Below are 26,081 nucleotides of genomic sequence, written 5' to 3'. Positions count from 1 at the left end.
GGCGGCGCTAGAACGTGACAACACTGCGATTCCGTGATCGACACACTTTCTATTGGCGAATCATAGCTTTACAATTCCTTAGCTAGTTTCTACCTAAAGCCAGTGACCCCAGTTCAAATGCGTCTCTACAGCGGCCTATCCGGCGCGAACCACCGCGTCTGCGCCTGGATGAGCCCTGAATCGCAGAGATGTGCCGTCACCCGGACCCCTGAAAGGATCCTTCGCCAGGGGGTGAGCACGGGGATCTGAATTACTAAAAATCGTGCATGCGTTCTGCAACCAAGTGCCTCTGATCCCACACCTCTTATGGGTGCCAGAATCCCTTCTTTTCTCTCTCTCTATTCCCCTTTTCCAAAATATATCCTAACCGCGCATGCACATCGTACCCGTAAGGTGACCAATTCAAAGACGGGCAAGCCTCCAGCCTCAACTGCGGACAACTAGCGGCTGCGTCACAGCCACAGGGGCCGCCCTCCTGCTCCATAAAACCCGCCGGAAGCGGAACCCGCGCGCGCCGTTCCCGTCCTTCTTAGTTGCCCCCGGGCCGCGACCTCATCCCGCCGCGAAAGTCGTGTTGAGGTTCCGAACCATCTACGCCCGCTTGCTTTCTCGTGATCCCGTCCTCGTTCGGGCCCCGAATTCACCCAGCCCCGGGCATAACGTCTCGCTTGGCATCTCTGTACAACGACAATTCTAGACTTCGGATCTCTTCGATCCCGCCCCGCCGGATCCCCCTCCGAGAGTCTTGTACCCTTGGACCCTTGCTCCTCGGGTACGACCTACCCTTAAAGTGAAGCCATCTGATCACATTTGGAAATATTTCGCCGAGCCGCAATGGACACCGGATCTTCTGCCGGGGCTGGTGCGGGTCTCTCCGCTGCTGGCGGCGTGGGCGGCGCCAATCTCCCCATCAAACGAGCGGTAAGTAGACCCTCGTACTACCCAGTCGTTGTAAACCACGCCGAAACTAACATACACGTTTAGTGCGATGCTTGTCGTGCCCGTAAAGTACGTTGTCTCGCTCTTCATTGGCCCGTGTCATCATGTTACTCGACACCATCCATTGGACGTAGGGCTGACTGTGTACTTTGTAGATTCGCTGTGATAGAGAGGAACCATGTGCTCACTGCCAGCACGCCGGCATCGAGTGTAAGAACACGTCGGGGCTCAAGCCCAAAGAGAAGAGAACTCGCATTCTCATCACTCCTCAATAGTAAGTGTCGTCTTTGCTCCCTTGCCCCGTTCCCAACTCACACATCCCAGTGAGAAGAAGATAGACTTAATAGACCGCCGCCTCGACGGCGTAGTCCGCCTCCTCGAAGACCTAAAACTCCAGTTCCCCCTCCAAGCACCATCAGCAGCACCGTCAACAGCACCGTCAGTCTCGGGATCAACCGCCACCCCCGGCGGGGGAGCAGGAGGGGTAGTATCAGGGGGCCCGCCGGCGCCCATCCAGCTCAAGACCGTGGCTTCATCATCCTTATCAACAACGCCAGCCAGCACGTCCACGCAGCAGCAGCACACGACGGACCCCCTGGTCGAGGGCGAGTCCTCCATGACGGCTCAGTCCATCTTCGCCCACGACTTCCTCCGCAAGACCGTCGGCGACGGGTCCTCGGTGCTCGAGATGCGCGAGACCCTCGACGCCCTGCACTCGCTCGTCGAGGCGCTCCGGCACCAGCCCGCGTCGCACGAGCTGACGTACCCGCAGGCGAAGCCCGTGGCCCGGCCGGCGTTTGGCGACTGCGAGATGCCGCCCGTGCAGTCCGCCGTCAACATCATCCGCGAGGCAAAGGGTGCGTAGTCATTGGACCTACTACCCCTGAACCGACCCCTATCAACGAGAGAAACCTCACTAACGTCTAAATAGCCCAAAAGACGCTGGGCCTCGAGTGGGTGACGACGTTCCTCCACCCGGACCACTTCACGGACCTGGTCCTCAAGGTCTACTTTGCGCCGACAGAGTTCAACGAGGCCGAGTTCATCATCGTCAACGCCGGCCTCGAGAGCCTGTACACCGACATGACGCAGTCCAAGACGGCGAGCGCGCAGCTCAGGGAGGAGTGCGCCAAGATGGGCACCCTCTGCCGGGGGAACCTCCAGACCGCCCTCGCCAACCTGCCCCTGCACCTCCCGGCCACGATGGACATGATTGTGGCCCTCCTGTTCGGGGTATGCTTTCCTGTCAGCCTTTTCGTACGTCCGTAGCTAACATCGTCAGGCCTACCACGCAATGGAAGTAGCAAAACCAAGCCTCGCCTGGACACTGAACGTGGCCTCGGCCCAACTCTGCCAAACCCTAGGCTACCACCGTGCAGCCTCATCATCATCCTCGTCCTCTTCAGCCACAACAGGCACAGAAACAGGCCCAGCCGCCACAAACCCAGACGACGAGGAATACAAAATCTTCCTCTTCTGGTCCGTCTACTTCATCGACAAGTCCCTCTCCCTCCGCCTCGGCCGCCCCTCGACGATCCAGGACTACGACGTCACGGCCCCCTACCCCTCGAGCGCCAGCAAGATGCACGGCGCCCTCATGAGCTACTTCCGTCTGTGGGTCATTGTCTCGCGCATCCAGGGCAAGACGTACGAGCAGCTGTACAGCCCCGAGGCGATCGCGCAGCCGAGCGCCGTGCGGGAGGCGAGGGCGAGGGGGCTGGCGGCGGAGCTGAGGAGGGTCACGGACCGGACGCAGGAGACGCATGTGAGTTTTGCTGTGATGCCTACCAAGTTCCGCACAGATGGCTTTGTGAGGATGCTGACATGCCGTGACAGTCGCAGTACTTGAAGTCGGCCATCGAGGCCGTGGGAGAGAACACGATGGACTTCTTCAACGTGTCGGATGAGGTCCTGAGGCTATCGCTGCTGACAATCATCTACCGCGCCGTCCCCTCGCCCCCGGGGTCCGCGACGACGTTTGGGACGGAGTGCATCAACGCCGCGAGGGCGACGCTGCAGCGACACGAGGATTGCATGGCCATCATGGCGAAGGATGCGTACTACCTGTTCCCCATGTACATGAACTGGTGCGTTCTCTCTTACGTTTCCATCCTCCGCAAAATTGTACAGCCACACTAACAACACCAGGACCATCCTCTTCTCCCCCTTTGTCCCCTTCATCGTAATCTTCTGCCAGGTAATCGAGACGAGCGACACCTCGGACCTCGCCCGGCTCCAGGGCTTCGTCGCCTCGATCCAGGGCGCAAAGGAGTTCACCGAGGCCTCGGCGCGGCTGTGCCGCCTCTTCCAGGTGCTCTACAACGTCGCTCTCCGGTACGTCGAGATGCGGAGTCACGGCGGCATCGGCAGCGGGAACAACAACGGCGTCGGTGGCAACGCCCAGCAGCAGCAGCAGTCGGAGGAGCAGGGCCAGGAGATGGACAAGTACCTCACGGCGCTCGGGTTCCCTCCCGCGTCTGGGCATCCTCAGCAGCAGCATGCGCAGCAGCAGCAATCGTCGGACGTGGGGTCGGAGCAGATGTCGGGGATGACGGGCGGAGAAGCAGAGGACGGGATGAACGGCGCGGGCGTCGCGGGATCGGGCGCGCTGAACCAGATGATGTGGATGGGGAACGCGGCGCAGTTGGAGGATTGGTTTTATAGTAACCAGCAGATGATGGGGCTTGTCGAGGACGACGACTCGTTTTTGCAGTGAGCGGTTCTGGGTGTAGACATTGTTTGGCCATGGAAAGGGGTTGGACATGGCGATAGACACTGGGTTTGCGACGGGGCATCATGGCCGACGGACGGCAATGTTCATATTCAAAAGGCTACAGTGGGAAAAGGAAATCCGGACTCGAATTAGAAGAATACCATACAGTGCGGCTGGGAGTAGACCCAGCCCACACACATACATCGTCAACCTCGTCCCGGTCACCCCCCCTCCCAAGCCTCATCGCCATCCAGGTCAAGCCTCAACTTGCTCAATAGCCAGCTCAACCACAACCTCGACGGCCTACGACGGCCAGCAAGCAAAGCCTTCATGACCAGCGCATCCCCTCATCCCACAAGCAAACGGGGGTCCAACTCCCTCGGGCGCTGTGGCCCAGTGGAACACTCAGCTGGGGACGGGGGATTTCCACATATCTCTTAGGAGATGGACCTCGACCCCTTGAGTTCGACTTCACTTTCGGGTCACTCTTTTTTGCACTTTTTGCGTCTCTTCTGTTGTGTTTTGATTGCAATTGAGTTGTCAGCTGGTTGATCTGGTTGTGTGCCATCGTCAGCTTGGAACTCCCTACTTGTCGACGAAATCTTGACCATTTGGCGCCGTCGAGTAGTTCTCGACTAGTCGGTTTGAGCCCTTCAGATGATGGAAAGAGGCTCAAAAAGTGCTTGAAGAAGACTTTAGCTGACATTGGGTTATGGCTATCAAATCTACCAGACGTTGAGTTTCGACCCCAGAGCAACTCTATCGATTGAGAAATTACAAACCGTATGGATTAGATGGCATTGGGATGTTGTCAAGACAACCGGAAGTCACAGTTGAACTTGATCAGATTTCTATTTCAGGTTGACAAACAATCGTTTCTTTTTAGACGATGCCAACCGATAGAGATGGTGTCAAGCATCATAGCATTCAACTGACCAATGACTAACCGGTTCAAAGCATCATCTACCCCCTTCGGAACGTCGGGCCTCATTGGTCGTCTGTATGTTCCATCTGCCTGCCGAATCCGCCCTGGCTCTGTCTGCTTCGTGGCTCCGAACCAGCCGATGCACGTCTGTCTGCGCTGCCTTCCCTTCTGTGCGCTACATGCATGCCATGCAATGCAAAGTTGCGGATAGCGTTCTCGTGTTTCGTGCATGTGACACGTTCGTCTTGACTTTTTGTACACTTTGCTATGAGCAAGTGATGACAGCAAGACTTGGAGATTGATCTATACTCCAGCCTTGGGTGGCCACGATGCGAGAACCTCATTTGGGGCATCGCATTTGCCAGACAATAAAGATACTGGCCAAAAGTCGTCTACATCAGAGCCGGAAGAGGCGGAAACTCCCCAAAACCAGAAGCTGCATGTTCCATGGTCACTGAGACGCAGGAAACAAACACGGGACAGAACATGGGCCAAGGGTGCTCGGCCTCCGTCTGGGAGAGCATTAATCAGCGTTCCATGAAGTTTATCAGTGCTTTATCAATCTCCCATCGGACGAAAAGAAACATTGGTTCCGGTGGATAAAATGGCAAAAGGCACCTCCAGCTTGGGGAGAGCAGGCCTGGATCATTGCAGGCTTATCGGGCCTTATCGACTTATCGCGAGCTCGAAATGGCGGGGGATAAGACTGTCCCCCGTGTTTTAGCGCCGTGTTTAGTGCCCGCGGCCCCACACCCCGCACTGGAAGACTGGAGAAGAAGGGGAAAAAAGGGGGGCGAGTACATACGGAGTACGGGGTATGGGGCCAAGCTGCAGCTCGTTTCCCTGCACGGAAGCATGCACCAGACCACTTCCACCAACACCTCACACCACCAATGACCACATCCGTCGAAAGGTACCTGTCCAGTGCCTTTGAACTCCTACACGAGATGTACTCTACTTAGCGTCTGCGACATTGTCTTGCCTGAAATGTCACTCAGCTGTCCTCCCAGAAAGTACCGCACTTGCGTACCGCACATGCCAATGAGGGGAACCTTGGGACACAGCTGCGAAGGGGGGGTAAAAGCCAACTTGGCAGACGACGCAGACTACTCCAAACAACATCCTGCTCGGGTAGTGATTGGAGGAGCTTGGAGCTCGCGCTGCGACATCTGCGACACGCCTGAACCGATTCTGCACTTCCCGTCTTGGGATGCAACGAACCTGGGGGGAGAGAACAAGGATCCGGATGCGCGGGTGATGGACGGATGAGGGGGAGGGCAGCAGCCATCACCTCAGAGTAGTGACGAAGACGAGGACGAGCATGGAACAAGTCCAACGGCCGTCCAAAACGTGACACACAGTACAAGCCTGTTGTCTCGTTGTTCTCTTTTGGCCGCAAAAAGTCAATCCCAACTCTATCCAATTCACATCTTCCACTTCTCCTCCTCTTCTCTTCTTCCTCCCATCTTCACCTCTCCCTATTGCGTACCGTCGCCTTCCCTTTTGTCACAAATCGACACGGTAGCTTGGAGCTGTTCGCTTGGAGCTGCTCCCATTCCCCATTCCCTGCCACAACCTCGTCGACCTGAGGCAGTGGTCGCGAGCAGATGAAAAGGCCCTGCCCGACATCCTCGTCGCCCCGGCTTCGTTAGCCTGGATGCTCGAAGCCTCGCCGCTGCAATGGCGAATCTCTCCGTCCTGCGGCCGACTCTGGCCTACCACGTGTGCTCCTCCCGCGCTCCGTCCGGCCGGCTCGTCGGCGCCCGCGCGTGGCGGAATGGTCCAGCAGGTAAGCTACGGGTTCCTGGAACCAGCCAGAGAAAGAAATCTCCCAATTGCTTCGGCTAACGCAGTCTACTCGTTTCTCCCGCATACAGCCGTAGCACCGGCATCTGTCGTCGTCGCCGGCAAATGGCAATCCACCCACGCGCGAGCCCGCCGCCAGACGAAATCCCTCGTCCCGGCCGTCTCGCCGCGGCATCTCCAGCTCATCCGCCATGCGTCGGTCGTCTCGGCGGGCTCCAGTGCCAGCTCCGGCCCCACGGCTACACCGGCGGCAACCTACTCAACAGCCGCGGAACCGCAGTCCGTCCCCTACGCGCAGCTCACCGTCGGCGTGCCAAAGGAAATCTACCTCAACGAGCGCCGCGTAGCACTGACCCCGCAGAACGTGGCCCTCCTCCTCAAAAAGGGCTTCGGCAAGGTCCTCGTCGAGCGCGGCGCCGGCGCCTCCGCCGATTTCCCAGACGAGGCCTACGACCGCGCCGGCGCGACCCTCGTCGACCACCCGCAACAGGTCTGGTCCGGCGCCGACGTCGTGCTCAAGGTCCGCGGCCCCATCCCGTCCGAGATCGACCTCATGAAGGCGCACCAGACCGTCATCTCGTTCCTGCAGCCCGCGCAGAACAAGCCGCTCGTCGACAAGCTCGCCGCGCAAAAAGCAACCTCCTTCGCCATGGACCTCATCCCGCGCATCTCCCGCGCGCAGGTCTTTGACGCCCTCAGCTCCATGGCCAACATCGCCGGCTACAAGGCCGTCCTCGAGGCCTCCAACAACTTTGGCCGCTTCCTCACGGGCCAGGTGACGGCCGCGGGCAAGATCCCGCCCTGCAAGGTGCTCGTCATCGGCGCCGGCGTGGCCGGTCTCAGCGCCATTGCGACGGCGCGGCGGTTAGGTGCCATTGTACGCGGCTTCGACACGCGTCCGGCCGCGAGGGAGCAGGTGCAGTCGCTCGGCGCCGAGTTCATCGAGGTGGACATCAAGGAGGACGGGTCCGGCGCCGGAGGGTACGCCAAGGAGATGTCCAAGGAGTTCATCGAGGCCGAGATGAAGCTCTTTTACGAGCAGGCGCGCGAGGTCGACATCATCGTCACCACCGCCCTGATCCCGGGCAAGCCCGCGCCCAAGCTGATCACCAAGTCTATGCTCGAGGCCATGAAGCCCGGGTCCGTGGTCGTTGATTTGGCGGCCGAGGCCGGCGGGAACTGCGAGAAGACGAAGCCGGGCGAGCTGTACGTGTACAAGGACGTCAAGATCATTGGTGAGCTGAATGAACCCCCCCCCCCCCCCTGAAGAAATCCCATTGACTTACATACTCAGGCTACACCGACCTCCCCTCCAGACTGCCAACGCAGTCCTCGACGCTCTACTCCAACAACGTGACCAAGTTCCTGCTCTCCATGGCGCCCAAGGACAAGGAGTTCGGCATCGACCTCGCCGACGAGGTCGTCCGCGGCGCCGTCGTCACCCTCAAGGGCGACGTCCTGCCGCCGCCGCCCCGAAAAGCCCCGCCCCCGGCCCCGCCACCACCGCCCACCGTCGCCCCCGAAGCCGAGGCCGTCGCCCTGACCCCCTTCCAGAAGACCTCCCGCGAGGTCGCGACCGTCACGGCCGGCATGGGCACCGCGCTGGCCCTGGGCAAGATGACGGGCCCGCTGTTCATGGGCAACGCCTTCACGTTCGCGCTGGCCTCGCTGATCGGATACCGCGTCGTCTGGGGCGTCACGCCCGCGCTTCACTCGCCCCTCATGAGCGTCACCAACGCCATCTCAGGTCAGCAGTTCTCATGTTCAGCCGAGATCGTAGCTAACATCCCATAGGCATGGTCGGCATCGGCGGCCTCTTCATCCTAGGCGGAGGTTACCTCCCCCAAACCATCCCCCAAGCCCTCGGCGCCGCCTCCGTCCTCCTCGCCTTCGTCAACGTCTCGGGCGGCTTCGTCCTCACAAAGCGCATGCTCGACATGTTCAAACGCCCCACCGACCCGCCCGAGTACCCCTGGCTCTACGCCGTGCCGGCAGCCCTCTTCGGCGGCGGCTACATCGCCGCCGCCGCCACCGGCGCAGCGGGCCTCGTGCAGGCAGGCTACGCCGTCTCCTCCGTCCTCTGCATCAGCTCCCTCTCCAGCCTCGCCTCCCAGGCGACCGCCCGCATGGGCAACATGCTCGGCATGCTCGGCGTCGGCTCCGGCGTGCTGGCCTCCCTGCTGGCCGTCGGCTTCTCCCCGGAGGTGCTCACGCAGTTCGCCGGCCTCGCGGCCCTGGGCGGCGTCGCGGGCCTCGTCATCGGCAAGCGCATCACGCCCACCGACCTCCCGCAGACCGTCGCGGCCCTGCACTCCGTCGTCGGCCTCGCCGCCGTGCTGACCTCCATCGGCAGCGTCATGGCGCACATTGACGACATCTCCACGCTGCACCTCGTCACGGGCTACCTCGGCGTCCTCATCGGCGGCATCACCTTCACCGGCTCCATCGTCGCCTTCCTCAAGCTCGCCGGTAGGATGTCCTCCAAACCCCTCGTCCTGCCCGGCAAACACCTCCTCAACTCGGGCATGCTGGCCGCCAACATCGGCACCATGGGCGCCTTCGTCACCCTCGCCCCCGGCTCCCCCATGATCGCCGCCATGGCCCTCTCCGCCAACACGATCCTCTCCTTCGCAAAAGGGTACACCACCACGGCCGCCATCGGCGGCGCAGACATGCCCGTCGTCATCACCGTGCTCAACGCCTACTCGGGCTTCGCCCTCGTCGCCGAAGGCTTCATGCTCGACAACCCCCTCCTCACAACCGTCGGCGCCCTCATCGGCGTATCCGGCTCCATCCTCTCGTACATAATGTGCGTCGCCATGAACCGCTCCCTCACAAACGTCCTCTTCGGCGGCATCGCCTCGACACCCGCACAAACAGACTACAAAATGGAAGGCGCCGTGACGCAGACAAACGTGGAAGACACGGCCGAGGCGCTCGTCAACGCCGAAAACGTAATCATCGTCGTCGGCTACGGCATGGCCGTCGCGAAAGCGCAGTACGCCATCAGCGAGATCACGGGCATGCTCCGCGCCAAGGGCATCAACGTCCGCTTCGCCATCCACCCCGTCGCCGGCCGCATGCCGGGCCAGTGCAACGTGCTCCTGGCCGAGGCGAGCGTGCCGTACGACATCGTGCTTGAGATGGACGAGATTAACGACGATTTCGGCGAGACGGACGTCACGCTCGTGATTGGCGCCAACGATACCGTCAACCCCATCGCTCTGGAGCCCGGTAGCCCGATTGCGGGTATGCCTGTGCTTCAGGCGTGGAAGAGCAAGCAGGTCATTGTGATGAAGAGGGGCATGGCCAGTGGATATGGTGAGTTGGAAGGCATCGAGATATTTGCATAGAGGCATCGACTAACCGTGGAACAGCCGACGTACCGAATCCCATGTTCTACATGCCCGGAACACGCATGTTGTTTGGAGACGCCAAAGTGACTTGCGACGGTATGTGCTCCCTTTTCTTCCTCATTGATTGATCAGACACAGAGAACTGACTATGTCTCTTTCACAGCAATCAAAGCAGCCGTCGAGACTCGAGCAACATAGATTCTAGAGAGATCTCCGTTTCGCACAACTATAAGACACCTCCGGCTGGCAACCCATGTTTTTGGGAACTCAGGAAGCATCTGATCTTTCCCCCTAGAGGCGCTGCATCTACAAGGGAGCTCTTCATCGTGAACAACATATCTCTTAGCTATATTGCTTCTTTCCTTCTTCCGTTTTAGCGCGCTTTGTATATACTGTGATTCAAGGACGTAGCGGTAGTTTCTGTTAGTCAAAGTATGAATCGCAACACACGATCTATCGAGCAGAAGCGCCAAAGAGCTCAAGTGACTTGACATGTGACAGACTCAGGAAAGAGAGAAAGAGAAAGAGAGAGAGAGAGAGAGAGAGAGAGAGAGAGAGAGAGCTGTGATGGTATCAAACCGTGAGCGGGGAAGGAAATGCCAAACAGCAAAGGGAAAGACGTTGAGACGTCCTCGATGACCAGAGGCTCAAGAATCCGCCTCTGCTTCTGCCCCCGACTTCTGCCCCTGACTTTCCGACTTTCCAACTTGCAACCAAGGGGCTATAACATCTCATCCCGAAAACCATCAACCCACCCGCAGCAACGAAATCTCCCTTCACAAGAAACGAAACCACACACCACAACCCCCCCCCCCCTCTCTTATGCAAATCCCCGGCCTCAAATCGGGTGCGAAAGACAGATAGACAGATCAAGACAGAGAACACGATGGGCCCCAACCAAAGAAAACACCATACCAAGCTCGGTACTCCTCATGAATCCTAAAAAAAAACCAAAACCATGATCAACGTCTTCCTAACCTCTTGCTCGCTACCTTTCAGACATCTCTCCTTACACACACACACATTCGGGCAAGGGTAAAAGGCCAACACAGCTGTTTCCCTCTCCTCCAGACAAAAAGTCCCCGCCAACGGAAGCCCAGCAAAACCCACTCCAGGTAACATCTCGACGAGAGACACTCTCCAAGAAGCCGAGCACCCAATCTCGCAGCTCCAAACAGGCAGCCCAGGTCTGACAGCGAGCATGGCAGCGGCAGCAGAACGTCAAAAACCTTAACATCACAGCGCAACACGTCGAAATCTCTGGAAACGGCATCTGGAATTCGTTCCATTGGGCCTCCCGCGCCTAAAACGGCCAAGGACCCTTTCACAATATTCATTACATGGTTCCTCCCCCTCCTTCTTCTCCCCCATCTCCTTCACCTATTTGGAATGCCGCTTTGCCCCAGTCTCCCCCAAGAGGAAATAGTCCGTATGGTAGAGAGAGGAAAAAAAGGGGCTCTTAAAGTAAAAAGCACGCGTGGGTGGAATTACTTGTTACATGGTGTGGTCTCTTTCTTTCTTGTATCAGGTCAGTCCATCCCCAGAGACCATCCCAGATGGGAAAACAACAACTGTGTGGGTGTGTTTGGTTGAGTAGTGTCAAGAATTCGACAAAAAAAAATTCTGTGATGGAAAAAAAGCAAGTTTTGCTGCCCAAGATTTCCTCTCCGGAACAGTTTCGCAGCGGCCGTTACGCCTGGAAACAAGACGGTGGGCACTGCTCTGTCTCAGCACTCCATCCCCCTTTTCGTGGTGAGAAGGGATCGATCAAGCGAGCGAGGCCCACCGCCAAACCGTAGTCCTAAAATGCATCTCATCCCGCCCTCCAGCCAATCCGCCGTGTCCCTACCAATCTTGAGAAGTAAAGGTTGAAGAGATATGCAACGCCGATTGCAATCAGAGAGTGAGGAATGTGGTTGTGTGTGATGTGTGCGCGATTAACCAGACTGGTGACACTGAAAAGCGCTGTGATCGGGCCATGGAGGCCATGTTGGTAACAAAAGAAAGAAGCGAGTCGGTTTGTTTTAAGGGGCTGATTATGCCAGGGAGAGCCGTGGGGGGTGCTCTGTATAGTCACTCGAATTTGGCAGTGTTGTCGCCTGAGATGACTTTTTGTAGCTCGGCTGATGGATGCCAGCCTGGATATCGAAGGTCGTAAGGACGTAATGGGTCATGATCCATTCGTTATGGGCGGCCGAGACGATTGTAGTTGGCGCGAGGCCACATCAGACCGCTGACGGCGATCAGCAGGACTGATACAGGAGTAGCGGCTCTCCGACGTTTTCGATTTCGGGAATGGTGCACTTGAGGTCGAAGGCCTTGGACAGCACAATCTTGAAGATCTGTAGATGGTCAGTCCAGTGCGATACCACGGCGAAAGAGGGGCTCACCTTTTGCACGTTGATACTATGGCTCGTGCTAGAGAAGATCAACGCAGCGCGCATTGCCTTGGCGAACCGGCGAGCCTGTTCTGTTAGCGCCGAGCCACGAGAGAGACTCTTTGACGACGTACCTGGTTCGAGATCTCTTCTTGGTCCTCTCGCGGAAAGTTGACAAAGTGGTCATACTTGGTGCCGACCAAGATGGGGATGGCCGTCTTGTTGAAGCCCCTGCCTTGCCTGTACCACTCCTTGATGCTGTTGAGGGTGCTCTTCCGTGTCAGATCGAACATGAAGAGAATGGCGACGGCGTCGTTGCAGACCAGCGGCAGCATGTTGACAAACTCGCGCTGGCCGCCCAAATCCCAAATGGAAAAGGTGATTTCCGTATTCCGGATGGAAATGGTCTTCTCCATAAAGTTGACGCCTAGCGTCTGGATGTAGTCCTCGTCCCAGCTTCCTTCCACGTACTTGACCATGAGACTGGTCTTGCCGATTTGCGCATCGCCCACCATGCCGACCTTGATGACGACGTGGTTGCGACCGTTGCTGGCGGCGGCTTCCGCACCGGCGCTGCTGCGCGACGCATGGTCGGCGTAGCCTTGTTGCGCGCCGGCGCCGGAGAGTCCAGACGCAGGCCTTGAGATGGACGGGGCGTTCACGGGAAGTGGTGGTGTGTTGTAGCGATCCGAGTGCTGCTCTTCGGGTCGCGGGGATTGTGGGAGGCCATGGTCGAGGGACTGACTTGACTGGTGACGCTGGGGCTCTGGGTGGTCGTAGCCGTTGTTCTGGGCCACCTGGGGAGAGACATCGAAGGCACCGATGGTGTCGTCGGGGTGAGGCTGGGCAGCCAAGTGATCGTGGTCCATGGTGTCGACTGCGTCGTGGAACTGGGCCGGTGACCCCGCGGACAGTGTTGAGGAATCCAGCGTGGAGATTCGAGGGTGCGGGACGGGAGGCTCCGTGTCGAGCAAGGGGCGGGAAAGATGACGATGCTGATGTTTACCGGCTTGCCGATGAGCGAGGACAAGTGACAGTCGGCGCCGAGTCCCAAAAGAAGGTCGAGGAGAGGGCGGCAGGTTTCAGTACAAGCCCGATGATGGCTTCATGGAGCGCTTGCCAGGGCGGCGGCGCGGCGATCGATGGGGTAGCAAAGGGCGGCGACTATACGAGATGATGTCTGTCACTGATTAGGATTGGCGACGTCGACGCAACTCGTGGAGGTGGACGGGTGAGGTGGAAGAGAGGGAATGAGTGTTCAGGCAAAGATGTCTCACCTAGCCTCTCCACACACGCAAGTCGAGAGGAAGAGAGGAGGGACAGGAGCGTGGTGTGGACGGTACGGGACCTTGAGACGGTGCGGTGCGGGAACAAGAGAGGGGATTGGACGACGAGTTGAAGCAGGGGTTGCCCACCTCGAGCTGAGCAATGGGAATGGGCCAGACGAACGTACCGGCAGTGTGTAGTATCAACAGGCGACTACTTCGTCGTGGCCGAGTTGCAAGGGCCGGGCTGAGGCTTGACGACGACAACAGGAAGCCCTCGATTTGGTGGGTGGGTTTGGCGAAGAGACGAGGTTGAAAGGTGCCAGGTTGCAGCAGACGGTGAGGCAAGACAAGGCGAGCGAGAGACAGAAAGGGTCAGGTATCGACGACGGGACGGGATGGCGATGAGATGCGGCGGTGCGGTACGGATACTCGATGGCAGCAGGAGCTGGAGGTGACGGTCATGGAATGTACCGAAACGGGCCCAGGGGAGGGAGTCAGGGTGTGGGGATGGAGTAGCGGAGATCCAGGCAAGGCCAAGCACCAAGCACTAAGCACCCGTGGATGTCAATGTCAAGCGCCAGGGAAGTTGTGCGCGTCGGGGTGCACTTTGAGATGGCGGATTGTGTACGGAGTATGGATAAACGGGATGCTGAGGAGATGCTTGTGCGACTTTGTTGTGCTGTGCTGCCCCCCGTTGTCGTGTTTTGGTGCAAGAGAGGGGGGAGGGGGAAGATGGGATGTCAGTGCAACATAACATTCGGAAGTACGTACCCACCAGGGACAGGCACACACAGCCAGTGGAGGGACACGGCCAGTAAAGGGAAGCAAGCGACTCTTTGGCTTGGGTGATTTAGCGGAGCATTAGGTACCTTGGTGAGGCACGCCAGCGCAGGAAAGCCCAGGTAAACGACAAGTCAGGGCCATCCCCAGGCCGTGGCGCTTATGGCAGATCGAGGAAGGGAGGTGCGACAGGGGCCCAGGGGAAAGAAAGCAGCCAGTCAGATGGCCGGGATGGATACTTCGGTACATTTCGTGCACTGGCAATGACGCCAAAGTTGAGCAAGTACGAAGTACACTACGCAGTACGCAGTACCTAGGCCACGGTTGTGTGGAGAAGACGCGAGACGGACGCGTTTTATGCACACAATCCTCCAGTACTCCGTACACACTACACAGTACCTTAAGGCAGGTAGGCAATGTTTGTTCAGCCGCCCCACGCACCACAGGACACAGGCGCATCTCCCTTTCGTGCACTAACACATCTAGCACCTTGTGCGGGAGATTTGGTGCTATTGGCTTCGAGGATTATGGATGATGATGCATCACGGGCGGCGGCATTTATGGAATCGAATCGACGCATACACACGATCCCTCCTCGTTTATTAATACTTGCCAATTTTCTTCCATTCTTTTCTTCCTGGTTTTTTCTTCCAGGCCCACTGACTGGTGGGCTCTTGGGCTTCTTTCAGCTTCGCCTGAAGTCAGTGGGACTCGACAGGGACACATTCGAACGGTGGGCGCACCCACGGCACCGTACGAGCATCCGTAGCGCGGGCAAGGCACTGAGACAAAAACGTTCAGACGGACCAGCCGAGCCTCACCAAACAAGGCACAACTTTCGAGGGCGGTGAGCCTCATGTCGTCAGTCGTCAGTCGTCACTGGTCAGGAATCACATCTGCCTGGCTTGCAATCGAGTTCCTCTGCAGACATGAACAACATCACTGTGTTGTTGACAGCGTCTGCAATGTTGACAATTAGAGAAACGCCGTCGTTTGCGACGTGACATTGGCCGATTAATTCGTGCAGCTGCAGCTCGTTGTCCGGTGCGCAGTGGAAAAAGCACAGCGCCCAATGTCAATAGAAAACTTGCCCCAAAGTCAACAACCCCCCCATCACGCTCGGGTTCCCATTACTTAAGCGCACGCGACATGGGACGATGCACAGAGTCCCGGGCCCGGGCTCGAACCTCAGGCTCCCGCTCGGCAAACAAGCCAGGCCTCTGACCGCAATTCTGGAATGAGGCTATTGCCAACTCTATCTCTGCCTTGGAAACAGACCCCGACCTCAATTGCAGGGCGCAGAGGCTTCGTCATTCCGAAGCAGAGACCAGACCCAAAGAAAATTCCAACAAAAATCAGGCGGCAGAAAAGAAAAAGAAAAAGAAAAAAGGAGAGGGAACAAGACTCCAGGTGTAAAGAAAACCGATGAGATCGAGACTAGAACGTTTCTGCCATGCAATTTCGCAGGCTCGAAATGGGGAATTCATGCAAACGGCATGAGGCCGTTGTTATAGTCCACCACGGCCCATGGTTGACCACGTCCGCCAGTCCACCTGGCACCCGCCCGAAATACCCAGACCAGGAGACGGGACACTCCCGGGTGGCCTCGCAACGGACTCCTGGCCCGCTCCGTCCGAGCCCTTGGGACCTTGGGTTCATGCCCGGCTACGTCGTCTCTTGATTCCCACCCGCGGGGCTTCCCTGTGACTGCCTCACTGGTGACTGCCTCAGGTGTGCAGAGAGACTGGCAGACTGGCAGCAGACAGACCGAGACTGGCTGGGGACTTCCAAAGAGGGCGCTCTCGGCTTCCCCTCCTATCGCTCTCCCTCCAACCCAGCGCGGTCTCTTATCGCCCTGCATCCAGTGACCCCAAGCTGGCTCCTGCGGCCCCGGGCCGATGGCAGTCCGCCCAAACAGCCATGACTAAGGCGACGGCGGCTCGAGAAACCTGTTCCCTGATTGGCTCAACTGCTGCTGTTTGATGGAAGAGTTCCCGGTCTCGGTAGGCCGGTACGTACCTCTCGATAACCTATCAGCCGCCCAGGCCCCAAATTCCCCCGGAAGCTCTAAAGTCGGCCGTTCTGACCTCATTCTCAAACTCCAAAAACCTACCACCACTCCTCGACACCACCAAACGTCTTCTCTCGCCAAAAACCTCAAAATGGCCTCAATTGCACGCAGCATGAGGGCAGTCCGCCCCTCCGCCCTCTCCCAGCTCACCAAGGCCGCTCCCCGCGCCTTTTTCCCCCGTCCCGCGCAGCGCAGCTTCTCTACAACCCCCAGCAGTGAGCTCCCCTTCCCACGCCTCGGCTCCCCACCCGAAGGTATCAAACACCAAAAAGACTGACCCCTCGGACCTGCTTCCGAACCTCGACAAACAGGCTTAATACGCAAGTACACAAAGGACCACGAGTGGATCGACCTCAACGCCGACAAGAAGACGGGCGTCGTCGGCATCTCCCAGTACGCCGCCGACGCCCTGGGCGACGTCGTCTACGTCGAGCTCCCCGAGGAGGGCACGGAGGTCGCCCAGGGCGACGCCATCGGCGCCGTCGAGTCCGTCAAGAGCGCCGCCGACATCAACGCGCCCATCAGCTGCAAGGTCACCCAGGTCAACCTCGGCCTCGAGGAGAAGCCCGGCACCATCAACAAGGTGCCCGAGGACGACTCCCACGGCGGCGGCTGGATCGCTAAAGTCGAGGTCGACGAGGCGGGCGTCCAGGAGCTCGAGGCCCTCATGGGCGAGGAGGAGTACAAGGCCTTCACCGCTTCTGAGGATCACTAGATTGGATGGGGAGAAGGGGGGAGAGAGCAATGGTTTGGTGAGATATAGGTAGCCGGCAGTTCAACCGGGCAGAGTGTGTCTGTACTATACGCCAACGCCAAGCGGGTATTCACTTTCGGGGTTTGCGGTTCAACAACGTGGTAGCCACCAACATAGAGCAAATGAGAGATTATGGTCATCACATGGTTCCTCTGGGAACAGTCTATTTTCTTCCGAATAGTGTCTTTTTGTCCGATTGTGTCATAAGTTCGTTACGCAGCAGCATTCGCCGCCGCCGCAGTCTCCGCCGTCGCAATCTGGTCACCCGGCCGCGCCTGGTTGATATCATCCAGGATCTTCTGCGCGCCCCCGTCCACCAGGTCCTGCGCCACGAGCTTGCCAAAGTCATCCGCCTCCTCCCGCGTCGCAATCACCTCGGTCCTCTCCGCGTCCACGCCCTGCGTGCCGTCAACGTGCACCACCGTCGCCTTGAGGCGCAGCTTCTTTCTCCCTTCGACCTCGACCCAGCTCGTCTCGACGCCGATCGGCACGCTGCACCCGCCCTCGAGCGTGCGCATGACGCTCCGCTCCGCCACGCACGCCAGCATCGTCGGCCCGTCCTCGAGCTCCCGCAGCACGCTCAGCACCCTCTCGTCGCCGGCCCTCGCCTCGATCCCCAGCGCGCCCTGTCCGACGGCGTGCAGCGTGCCGCCGTTCTCCGAGTCGAGGTACTGCGAGATGCGCGCGCCGTAGTCCATGCGCAGCAGGCCCGCCGCGGCGAGGATGATGGCCGAGAAGGGGCCCTCGGGGTCGTCGCACTTGCGCAGGCGCGTCTCGATGTTGCCGCGGACGTCGGCGAATTTCAGGCCCGGGTAGCGGCGCTTCAGCTGCGCGATGCGGCGGATGCTGCTGGTGCCGATGACGCTGCCCGCGGGGAGGTCGCCCAGCGTCTTCCAGCCGTGCCGCTCGGCGAGCCCGGCCTTGAAGACGACGACGTCGCGCGGATCCTCGCGCTTCGTGACGCAGCCGAGGGTGCAGCCGTCCGGCAGGGTCGTGGGCATGTCCTTGAGGGAGTGGACAATGATGTCGAGCTCCTTGGCGACGAGCTTCGCCTCGAGCTCGTTGGTCCACAGGCCCTTGCCGCCAAAGTTGTAGAGCGCCGTGATCTGGTCCTTGTCGCCGAGGGTCTGCATGCTGTGGATCTCGAACGTGGCGTCGGGGCGGGCTTTCGAGAGGCCCTCGACGACGATCTCCGTCTGCTTCATCGCCAGCGCCGACCTGCGCGTGCCGACGTGGATGGGGGTGCCGTTCTCGGGTGCGGCGGCCATTGTGACGGTGGTGTGAGGTGTTTGGATGGGAGTGTCGTCTTTCGGTGCAATCTACGGTTCTTTCCCGGCTTCAGCAAAGTCAATTGCGAGTTGTTGGGCTGGCGTGGGGTGTGTCGTCGAACTCGAGAATTGAATTTTGGCTTCGGAGTTTGGCAGGTTGGAGTACTCGGCAGGCAGGTAGGAGCGATGGCGGGGATGGAGGGGTAGCACAAGTTCGGTACTGTGACGGGACTGTAGCCGACACTGTGTCTGCAGGGCCCCGGGACCCACCTCCGCCGCCGCATCTCCGAGCCTCCGACTGCATCCCGTCAGCTTCAAGCCGAACTTTTGTCTTTCTCGAATCAGACGTCATAGCATGGTCCCCACCAAAATGGGGATCCCATGGCCAATTCGGCTTCGGCATCTTCGAGGTCGGTATCGGCTCTATCGTATCTCTGCAGACCGTTTCCTCAACACCTGAAATCACACAGAGCTCTGGGTGTGCGTGGGAACATCCGCCATCGTGCAGGGCAAACACCTCTGACGTGTCGAGGCACAGAACACGATACGACCACGATATTGATGTTTTTTGAATTGCTCCTATTTCCCTAATCTCCTTGAGACAACACGTTGCGACGTAAGGTGGTTCTCTGGTCGTCACGGTCAGGGGAAGAACCTCGGTGAGCCCGACATATGCAAGCTGAGGTGGGAATCGAGGGGCACAGGGGAACACCGACTTCGTGTTCTTCTCCTGGGCTACCTCAACTTGTGGCGATAGTCCGTCGCTCTGGGTCTTGACGTGGTCGGCATGCTCTGCCTCGTCGAGTCCTGTTGCACCCGTGTGGACGGGTTACTTTTGTGCCTCGCGAGATCGGATTGCGGCAAGTGATGAAGTACGATGACGCGGAACAGATGCAGCTGTCAAATTGGCATGAGCCTAGCATCGTCTTGTCGTCTTTGGAGTCAACGATGTCTGCGGTTGTGGTAGAATCTGACTAGTGTCTAGCACAGCACAATACATCTTCGCGGATTGAATCTCTGAGGTTAGAAGCAACCGAACAGATCGAATTCAATATTGGTCAGATCACAACATGGACTTGCTTGACTCTACGTCGATTCCCATTGCGGTATCACCTTCGTCACGGGTGCAACGGACAACGTGTAAACTACATCAGCCGAGTCCACGAGAAGAAACGTCAGACAATGCTCAACGTCCTACGAGTTCTCTCGCCCAAAAATCGCATCATGACGAAGAAGTTGGACGTCGACAATGTGTATAAAGTGAGCAGTCAATCACGCAATCCCGTCCTCCTCATCACCAAAAACGCCAGAGTAGCGGCAATCATCTCTTCGCATAACCAAAATATCACCTCTCCCAGTCCTCCCACCACGCAGACATGAAGTTGAACATCCTATCACTGGCCGCCCTCCTGGCCTGGGCCTCTGCCGCGCCACAAGACCCTCAAGTGCCACCAGTCTCAACCTCCATCACGACAATCACCGTCAACGGCCAACCGCCCGCGCCCACCGAGCCCATCCCGAACAACCCCGGCCCGGACCCCGTCCCCGCGCCCGCTCCCTCAGGCCCAGCGCAGCCGGCACCCGCTCCCGGCGTCGCCCACTGCGTCTGCGGCGCAACCTACTGCGGCAAAGTCCTCGTCGGCTTCCAAGGTACTATCCGCAGCTTCCCCTCCCCTCACATCTCTGCCTCCACGTCTCCAGACAAAAGAAACTCCCCTTCTCCCACGAGATCCTAACACCCGTGCAGGCTACACAACCGAACAAGTAGGCCAAGGCTACTGCGCAACCCCAGGCACAAACTGCGCCGCCGCCGCCCCGGCCGTCGAGTCCCTCGAGAACACCCTCTTCGTCTGCATCTGCCCGCCCGGGCAAAAGACGGGCTCCGCCATCGAGCTCATCTGCCCCTGCCAGGGCCGCTGCAAGAACGACGAGCCCGACTTTATCGGCCGCTGCGAGACGCCCTGCAACCTCGGCTGTGCTCCCGCTGCTTCTGGTGCGCCGAGTGCCAGTGCCTCTGCTATTCCCGCCGCGCCTGCTCCCGTTGACGCGTTGCCTGTTCCTGTCCCGGTTCCGGCTGCGCCGCCTGCTGCTGGGAGGAGACGGGCGTAGTGTCCTCTGTTCGTGCTTTTGGGGTTCCGTTGGGTCTGGGTGGGCCTCTATTCTCTCCTCTTTCTTTAGTTATATTTCCTCTGCGTCTTTGTTGCGGGTCAACGATGACCGGGACAGGGTATTTCATAATTCAGCACCCCATGAAGGGTCTGAGTACTACGCTCTCTTCAAGCCGACGGGGAAAGAGAAGTGGGGTTCGTCGCGGCAAATAGGCATTCTCATCTCTGGAGAGAGATCACACACTCTCTGGATCTAGATACCGGACATTCATTCAAAGGTTGATTACGCACCATGGTAACCTTTTGCACTGTGACATGTGGGCTTGTGATCATGCCAGATTCGTGGATGATACTCAAGGTAGAACGCCGTGCCTTGCTCATCATGATGGGCCGAGTTCCTCTCGGAAAGGAAATTCAAAGGGGGGTAGATTCGTGCTAGTTGGCTCGTGGGAATCCTCTGGTCCCTGAGCCGTCCATCAATCACCAAGTCTGGGCCATATTAGCAGTGTGGCTAGGTATTGCCTCGGATGTCTCATCGTGAAAGGTAGCTGGAGCCTCGGAGCACTTTGAGGGGGGGCATATATCTTCCTCTCTCCGATTTGGAAGTGCGGCTCTCAAGCAGATTCTGACAGTCTGATGGCTTGAACTCCAAGGGAGAAAGGATCAGTGGCAGGCTTCGGGTCGGTCTGGGTCGATTTCGGGAGGGGAATGCGGATGCAGCAGGATGGTGTTTACAGGAGTAGAAACCGAGTTTGAACAAGCTCTTTAGCCATTCAAGCTGGACCTGAACATGACTATCGTTTGCGTATACCTAGCCCGACGCTCCGAGCGTAGAAAAGGGGGCAATCGGCAATCCCATCCATCCAGCCCCCCAAGGTCCTCACCACCATTCGCACCATCACCATCATCACCGCGTTCGAATCCCGCAATCGCCCCCCTTTCGCCATCTTTAACCCACCATTACACAACCAAATCAATACCCAAAATCACAAAAAAATATGTTCGACGCCCAATCTACCCCCTTTCAGGTACGAGACCCGGCGCTACCCGAGCTCTACCGCCGCAACCACAAGGCAGCACAGGACTCGAAACCCCGATCGGTGGGGTTATCGTGGTAGTATTTGTGACCCTACGACTACGGCAAGCCTGTTCGCTTTTACCATTGATCCATCGGGTGGACTCGGTCAGCTTGTGGTTGGGAGGCGTTACGGTCCTCTCGCCCAAGGACCTTTCCACCTGGATGGGATACCTTGAGGGAAGAAGCTGACCGGGTTGTGTGAGGATCGTTGGGATGGATGGGCGCGAAAGGCCAGGGCGAGGACGGGAAGAGTGTGACTCGTGGTAGCGGCGGCGGTCGTAGGTTGTGTGTGGCACGGCAGGACGTGTACGTTGCTGGAAGAGATGGAATGTCTTTTCCACATAAGAGACGACAGTTTGAGCAAAAGGTGATGCCATAGCCAGCAAGAGATACTCCCCAAAAGCCTCCTAAACACCATCAGCGTTGCAAGAATAAAAGAAAGAAAAGAAAAAAAGGGGGGGTTGGGGGTTCAAGCATTGTCGATCTCGAGTTCTTGGCCGGCATCCCAACCCAGACAAAAGCCTCGGATATTGATCCACAACTGAGCCACATTCCAAACCACCAACTACCCCTTCTCTCCAGGCTTCTCCCCTAGATATCGAACAATGGACGACCTGAAGCGCGCTCCAACCACTGATCCTTTGCCCCTTGGGAACTATGGCACCAGAATATCGATCCTCTGTCAAACGGCAAAAGATGTCCTTTCTCGGTCGATTTGGGATGGTAGGCAAGACGCCGCCCCTAGGATCTACCCCGTCAGTCCTAGGCCAAGGTCAAGGCATCCCAAGACGAAGACCCATCTCCCCATGACTTGACCTTCGTGAATATTGAACACCCCTGAAGGCAGAATGCTTCTCGAGGAAAGAGCAACATCAAGACCGAAGAAGTCCCAAGCCCACCCTTCGGCCATCCAGACGATATCTCTAGAGCGAGTCAGCCAGCCTTTTGTCAACCCAAGTCAAGGCCTCTTCCGCAGAAAGTCTCCACGACCTCATCTCCAGTCAACATCACCAAGGCACAGCAGCACAAAATTCAGTAAAGATCTTTATTGTATTCTGCTACCTATTACATCCCATTCATCAAAGCCGAGCCCATGTTCCGCACATCTCGGCAGATTGACCCCTGAAAAGACAAAGTCAGCTTCTTGGTCTGTCCAAAAATGTCCTTGAAAGAAACAAGAGTGTGGTACAACAAAATCAGACGTGATCAAACGTTTTCTCAGCAACCGCACATTGGTGCGTCTGAGTGAGCTGGGTAACGTGTAGGACTCATCATTTTGGGGGAGGGGGAGAGGGGAAGAAAGAAAAAGAACATACCATTCAGGGAGACCATACGGCCAGGCGTGAGTAACCACGCCGTCCCAAGTCCTTCCAAGGGGAAAATCCATGCCAGACGCTGACCAACAGCCCAGACTTCACACCAGCCAGAGACAGGTCTGCATTGTGGTGAAAGAGTTATTAGTATCATTGAGCCAGCACGCCCCCCCAAAAGCTGAGGCGACGGGCCCGCTCCCATCTATGACACACAAAGAAACACAAGGAAAATTACAAATGTTCTAAGTTTGTTCCTCCTCCGGGCGAGAGAGCCTGAGGCCCTCTTGTTCTTCCGTCGCCCAGAAGATCATTTCGTCTTTTTCTGCAATGATGCCCAGCCCCACCCCAGTTCGCCAAAGGCACAAACATACAAACGTCGTCAGCCTCCCAGGTCGTCATACACGTCCGACTGTAGACCCCCACTGCTTATCACAGCAGGGCTCCTTTTTTCGTTTTTCAAAGTGTTGCCTCGCCAGTAGCGAGGGAACGATGCAGTAATACACAGTTGTGAAGAAAAGGCCACGCCTTGGAAAAAAGTCGTAGTCGCGCGGCCTGGCATGCCGTCAAGCCAAAGAAGAAGGTGTCTCGTCACATCCAAACGCGTTAAGCCGTTGACATATCGGCAAACAGAGACCCTCAGATGCCTGTGCGGTCACCTGCGTATATACACTCCACAGAGTGGACGGCACCAAGATTGGCAAGGGGTTTACGCCTTGCGGGATCGAGGAGTGGAGGAGCCGTTGGCCTTGGCTCCGCTGGCCTTGGCGCTGCCGTTGGAGTGGCCGGCGACAGCCGAGGCAACGGCGTGAGGGTCGGGGAGGGGAGCCTGGCTCATGCGGCGGAGAGACTTGCGGGTCTGGGACTTGCCGCCCTTCTTGTAGGTTGCGAGGTAGAAGGAGATGAAGAGAACGAGGTAGGAGCTGAGGATACCGATACCAGCAAAGGCGGCAAACTCCTCACCGGCACACTCGCCCGCATTGGGCATCCAGGGGAAGTAGGTCGAGGTGAAGTAGGTGTAGGAGGCGAAGTAGACGAAGCCTGGGAGAGTCAGTACTTTGTTCACGGACGGACTGGGTGCAACTTACCGAGATCGATGATGAACTGGATGATCTGGAAACGAGTGACCCACTCCTTCCACCAGATGCGAACGCCGCGGGCACTCTGGAAGTAGTACCAGTACATGACGACGTGGACGCCGAGGTTGAGGGTGATGGGAACCCATGAGACGGCAGTGGAACCAATTAGCTGGGTGTAGCAGAGGAGAGCAGTCGCGCCGTGGTGGTAGCAGTGGAGGAAGGCTGTAGAGTGTCAGTCTCGAGGGTTACACAAATCAGGGAGGTGCACATACTCAGAGGCTTCTTCTTGAGGAAGAGGAAGACGGTGTCGAGCAGCTCCATGTACTTGGTGAGATAGGTCATCTAGGCTTGTCAGCTGGTGTCAATCGCACGCCAGTCGATGCAACGTACGTAGTAGAGGACAACGAGAGGCTGGGTCCAGCCGCCGTCGGCGTGGCAGATGGAGTGGAAGATGCCCTTGCGGACAACAGTGGGCAGGAGCTCCTCAATGTAGAGAGCGAGGAGACCGGCGCTGATGAGGGTGAGGATCAAGTTGTGGGCGAGGAAGAGACCCTTGAGCTTGTAGGGCTCGCGGTTGCGCATCCACTCGCGTCCTCCAAAGATGATGGTGTAGTAGATGATGACGAAGATGCCGGCCGACTTGATGGTCGACATGGGCGTGACGCCAGGCTGGAATCTGAACTCGCTCACGGGGTAGCCCACGATGGGAGTCCAGACCTTGTCGAGAAGAGGCCATAGGTGGATGCCAAAGGGACGGTCGAGCGTAGGGAGAGGCAGTTGCTCGTAGAACGAGGAAGGTGCTTGAGTGGCCGCCATCTTGGTGGTTGATATGTTTTTTCGTCGAGCTCGGTGGGAGAAGGAGTAGACGAGAAAGACGGTGTTGTGGCGCGATTATCTACTTGCGAAGATTTGCGACAAGGTGTTCGGTTGCCGTGGGTCTTTCGATGGAGACTCGACACGGAAGACGCGGATTGATGGGATGGAGGAGGTAGAGTGTGTTCTACTCAGCAATGCAGCAGCGGCGGCGGCAAAGCGGTTCGATGGACACGACCCAGAAAAGAGGCAGAAGCCTAAGGAGTGACGACAAATAATGGAGGGAAGAAAAGAATTGCAGAAAACGCGCTCTCGCTCTCTCGCTCTCTACCCGCCGCAAGACACCCGATGAGAGTCTGGAGAATTGAGACGCGGGGAGGGGTCGGAAGGGAGGTGATCAGACAACGGGAAAAACGCCACGGGCACGAGTTGGTTTATGAGGAGGAGGAAAAAAAAGGAGGACGGACGGGGAAGCAGCAGCAGCAGCAACAGGCGGCGATGCGAAAAGTTGTTGAGATGGTCAAAAGGGGAAAATTCCGATCCAGAAGGTCAAGGTACCCTGTACTTGTCGCGCAGCCTTTTTCGCGGCCTTCATTTGATCGTGCAGCATGTGATTCGCTGTCAGACCCTAGCGCAGCCAATCATGGGCCGTGCCTGGGCCTATGCTCATTTGGGTACCTGGTCGTCCAGCGACTCCAGCGTACCCACTCGACGTAGGTACCTGGGTTTCCAAGGCACTGATACTGCCTGTAGCGCGCAAACACGTGACCCATCTATGTCACCGCCTGAGTAAGTACAGTGGACGCAGGGAACCTTGAGGTAGGCAAAGTACGGGGAACAAGATGCCGTCAAAGGCCGGACGTTGTTTATTATTCACCGTCCTGATTGACTGGCCAGATGCTCCGGCAGGCTTACGTCGTTCGGATACTGCGGTCTGTTCGACCCTTGGCAACATCACAAAACATCCTGCAGACAACGAGCATACCGTCAGCTGCCAGACGACGCGGGCCGTTGCAACCCAGTCTTGGAGACCTTGCAGGTTGGTTCCATGCGTTCCATGCTGGAGAGGTCTTACTCTTCGGAGACGGGAGTCTTGGGTTGCGCTGAACAAGGTCCAGTTAGCCGTCGGGCTAACCCACTGCCAACTCGACCTAGCCCCAAAACAACCGTCACGGCCGCATGTACCGAGTACCTCGACTGCTCGTGATGCACATTGCAATCTCGGAAGTTTAGGCTACGTTGCCAATTGCACAGCGCAGCCCGTACAGAGCAGACAGAGAGTCAGGTCTTTCGTCTGTACTATCTGTAGACTGCATCCCGTATCCATACAAGATTGCCTATGCAAGCAGAAAGAGGGTCAATAAAAGAATTGTGCCTCGGCTCCGGCACCCAATCGACCTTGTACTAATCAGCTGTCTCCCACGATCATCGAATC

The 26,081-nt window shown here is 57.8% G+C and overlaps 8 protein-coding genes across 8 annotated transcripts; 4 read left to right on the top strand and 4 right to left on the bottom strand.

Moving 5' to 3' along the window:
* Positions 1–6: 6 nt before the first annotated feature.
* HER10_EVM0007644 (fungal specific transcription factor) lies at positions 7–3,795 on the top strand. Its single transcript, XM_035477194.1, has 8 exons — positions 7–921; positions 985–1,008; positions 1,095–1,213; positions 1,264–1,796; positions 1,871–2,172; positions 2,222–2,704; positions 2,776–3,026; positions 3,088–3,795. Exons 1-8 carry the CDS (start codon positions 835–837, stop codon positions 3,653–3,655), a joined length of 2,367 nt encoding a protein of 788 aa, XP_035332903.1. The 5' UTR covers positions 7–834; the 3' UTR covers positions 3,656–3,795.
* A 2,079-nt stretch (positions 3,796–5,874) lies between these two features.
* Positions 5,875–10,144, top strand: HER10_EVM0005338 (NAD(P) transhydrogenase beta subunit). The gene is made up of 6 exons (XM_035474959.1): positions 5,875–6,366; positions 6,455–7,618; positions 7,678–8,130; positions 8,178–9,704; positions 9,761–9,835; positions 9,903–10,144. Exons 1-6 carry the CDS (start codon positions 6,258–6,260, stop codon positions 9,935–9,937), a joined length of 3,363 nt encoding a protein of 1,120 aa, XP_035332612.1. The 5' UTR covers positions 5,875–6,257; the 3' UTR covers positions 9,938–10,144.
* A 960-nt stretch (positions 10,145–11,104) lies between these two features.
* On the bottom strand, positions 11,105–14,193 carry HER10_EVM0000438 (uncharacterized protein). Its single transcript, XM_035470221.1, has 3 exons — positions 12,252–14,193; positions 12,130–12,204; positions 11,105–12,081 (listed from the first exon to the last, which is right to left on the bottom strand). Exons 1-3 carry the CDS (start codon positions 12,984–12,986, stop codon positions 11,983–11,985), a joined length of 909 nt encoding a protein of 302 aa, XP_035332035.1. The 5' UTR covers positions 12,987–14,193; the 3' UTR covers positions 11,105–11,982.
* Positions 14,194–16,204: 2,011 nt separating this feature from the next.
* HER10_EVM0002248 (glycine cleavage system H protein) lies at positions 16,205–17,129 on the top strand. The gene is made up of 2 exons (XM_035471968.1): positions 16,205–16,451; positions 16,548–17,129. The coding sequence occupies exons 1-2, from the start codon at positions 16,328–16,330 to the stop codon at positions 16,949–16,951; spliced, it is 528 nt and encodes a 175-aa protein (XP_035332257.1). The 5' UTR covers positions 16,205–16,327; the 3' UTR covers positions 16,952–17,129.
* Positions 17,130–17,160: 31 nt separating this feature from the next.
* Positions 17,161–18,412, bottom strand: HER10_EVM0005087 (porphobilinogen deaminase). Its single transcript, XM_035474712.1, has one exon. It carries the CDS (start codon positions 18,256–18,258, stop codon positions 17,203–17,205), a length of 1,056 nt encoding a protein of 351 aa, XP_035332580.1. The 5' UTR covers positions 18,259–18,412; the 3' UTR covers positions 17,161–17,202.
* A 42-nt stretch (positions 18,413–18,454) lies between these two features.
* On the top strand, positions 18,455–20,632 carry HER10_EVM0011596 (uncharacterized protein). Its single transcript, XM_035481024.1, has 2 exons — positions 18,455–19,908; positions 20,006–20,632. The coding sequence occupies exons 1-2, from the start codon at positions 19,635–19,637 to the stop codon at positions 20,365–20,367; spliced, it is 636 nt and encodes a 211-aa protein (XP_035333399.1). The 5' UTR covers positions 18,455–19,634; the 3' UTR covers positions 20,368–20,632.
* Positions 20,633–22,489: 1,857 nt separating this feature from the next.
* On the bottom strand, positions 22,490–22,959 carry HER10_EVM0000733 (uncharacterized protein; the record flags this gene model as incomplete). Its single annotated transcript, XM_035470502.1, has 2 exons — positions 22,490–22,566; positions 22,761–22,959. The coding sequence occupies 2 exons, from the start codon at positions 22,957–22,959 to the stop codon at positions 22,490–22,492; spliced, it is 276 nt and encodes a 91-aa protein (XP_035332076.1).
* A 504-nt stretch (positions 22,960–23,463) lies between these two features.
* HER10_EVM0013462 (GNS1/SUR4 family protein) lies at positions 23,464–24,649 on the bottom strand (the record flags this gene model as incomplete). The annotated part of the gene is made up of 4 exons (XM_035482817.1): positions 23,464–23,795; positions 23,843–24,055; positions 24,106–24,175; positions 24,224–24,649. 4 exons carry the CDS (start codon positions 24,647–24,649, stop codon positions 23,464–23,466), a joined length of 1,041 nt encoding a protein of 346 aa, XP_035333624.1.
* Between the last annotated feature and the right edge of the window lie 1,432 nt (positions 24,650–26,081).

This window comes from Colletotrichum scovillei, assembly GCF_011075155.1.
Source record: "Colletotrichum scovillei strain TJNH1 chromosome Unknown Contig00006, whole genome shotgun sequence".
Classification (NCBI taxonomy): domain Eukaryota; kingdom Fungi; phylum Ascomycota; class Sordariomycetes; order Glomerellales; family Glomerellaceae; genus Colletotrichum; species Colletotrichum scovillei.
The sequence above is the reverse complement of the archived record's forward strand: the minus strand, read 5'-3'. Positions and strand labels throughout refer to the sequence as shown.

Coding starts and splice junctions, on each gene's coding strand:
- HER10_EVM0007644 (XM_035477194.1), top strand. CDS start 835: ATGGACACCGGATCTTCTGCCGGGGCTGGTGCGGGTCTCTCCGCTGCT. Junction 1,797..1,870: donor CATCATCCGCGAGGCAAAGG/GTGCGTAGTCAT, acceptor ACGTCTAAATAG/CCCAAAAGACGCTGGGCCTC. Junction 2,705..2,775: donor ACCGGACGCAGGAGACGCAT/GTGAGTTTTGCT, acceptor ATGCCGTGACAG/TCGCAGTACTTGAAGTCGGC.
- HER10_EVM0005338 (XM_035474959.1), top strand. CDS start 6,258: ATGGCGAATCTCTCCGTCCTGCGGCCGACTCTGGCCTACCACGTGTGC. Junction 6,367..6,454: donor GTGGCGGAATGGTCCAGCAG/GTAAGCTACGGG, acceptor TCCCGCATACAG/CCGTAGCACCGGCATCTGTC. Junction 9,705..9,760: donor GGGCATGGCCAGTGGATATG/GTGAGTTGGAAG, acceptor ACCGTGGAACAG/CCGACGTACCGAATCCCATG.
- HER10_EVM0000438 (XM_035470221.1), bottom strand. CDS start 12,986: ATGGACCACGATCACTTGGCTGCCCAGCCTCACCCCGACGACACCATC. Junction 12,205..12,251: donor AAGAAGAGATCTCGAACCAG/GTACGTCGTCAA, acceptor CTAACAGAACAG/GCTCGCCGGTTCGCCAAGGC. Junction 12,082..12,129: donor ATAGTATCAACGTGCAAAAG/GTGAGCCCCTCT, acceptor GACCATCTACAG/ATCTTCAAGATTGTGCTGTC.
- HER10_EVM0002248 (XM_035471968.1), top strand. CDS start 16,328: ATGGCCTCAATTGCACGCAGCATGAGGGCAGTCCGCCCCTCCGCCCTC. Junction 16,452..16,547: donor CTTCTCTACAACCCCCAGCA/GTGAGCTCCCCT, acceptor CTCGACAAACAG/GCTTAATACGCAAGTACACA.
- HER10_EVM0005087 (XM_035474712.1), bottom strand. CDS start 18,258: ATGGCCGCCGCACCCGAGAACGGCACCCCCATCCACGTCGGCACGCGC.
- HER10_EVM0011596 (XM_035481024.1), top strand. CDS start 19,635: ATGAAGTTGAACATCCTATCACTGGCCGCCCTCCTGGCCTGGGCCTCT. Junction 19,909..20,005: donor AGTCCTCGTCGGCTTCCAAG/GTACTATCCGCA, acceptor ACACCCGTGCAG/GCTACACAACCGAACAAGTA.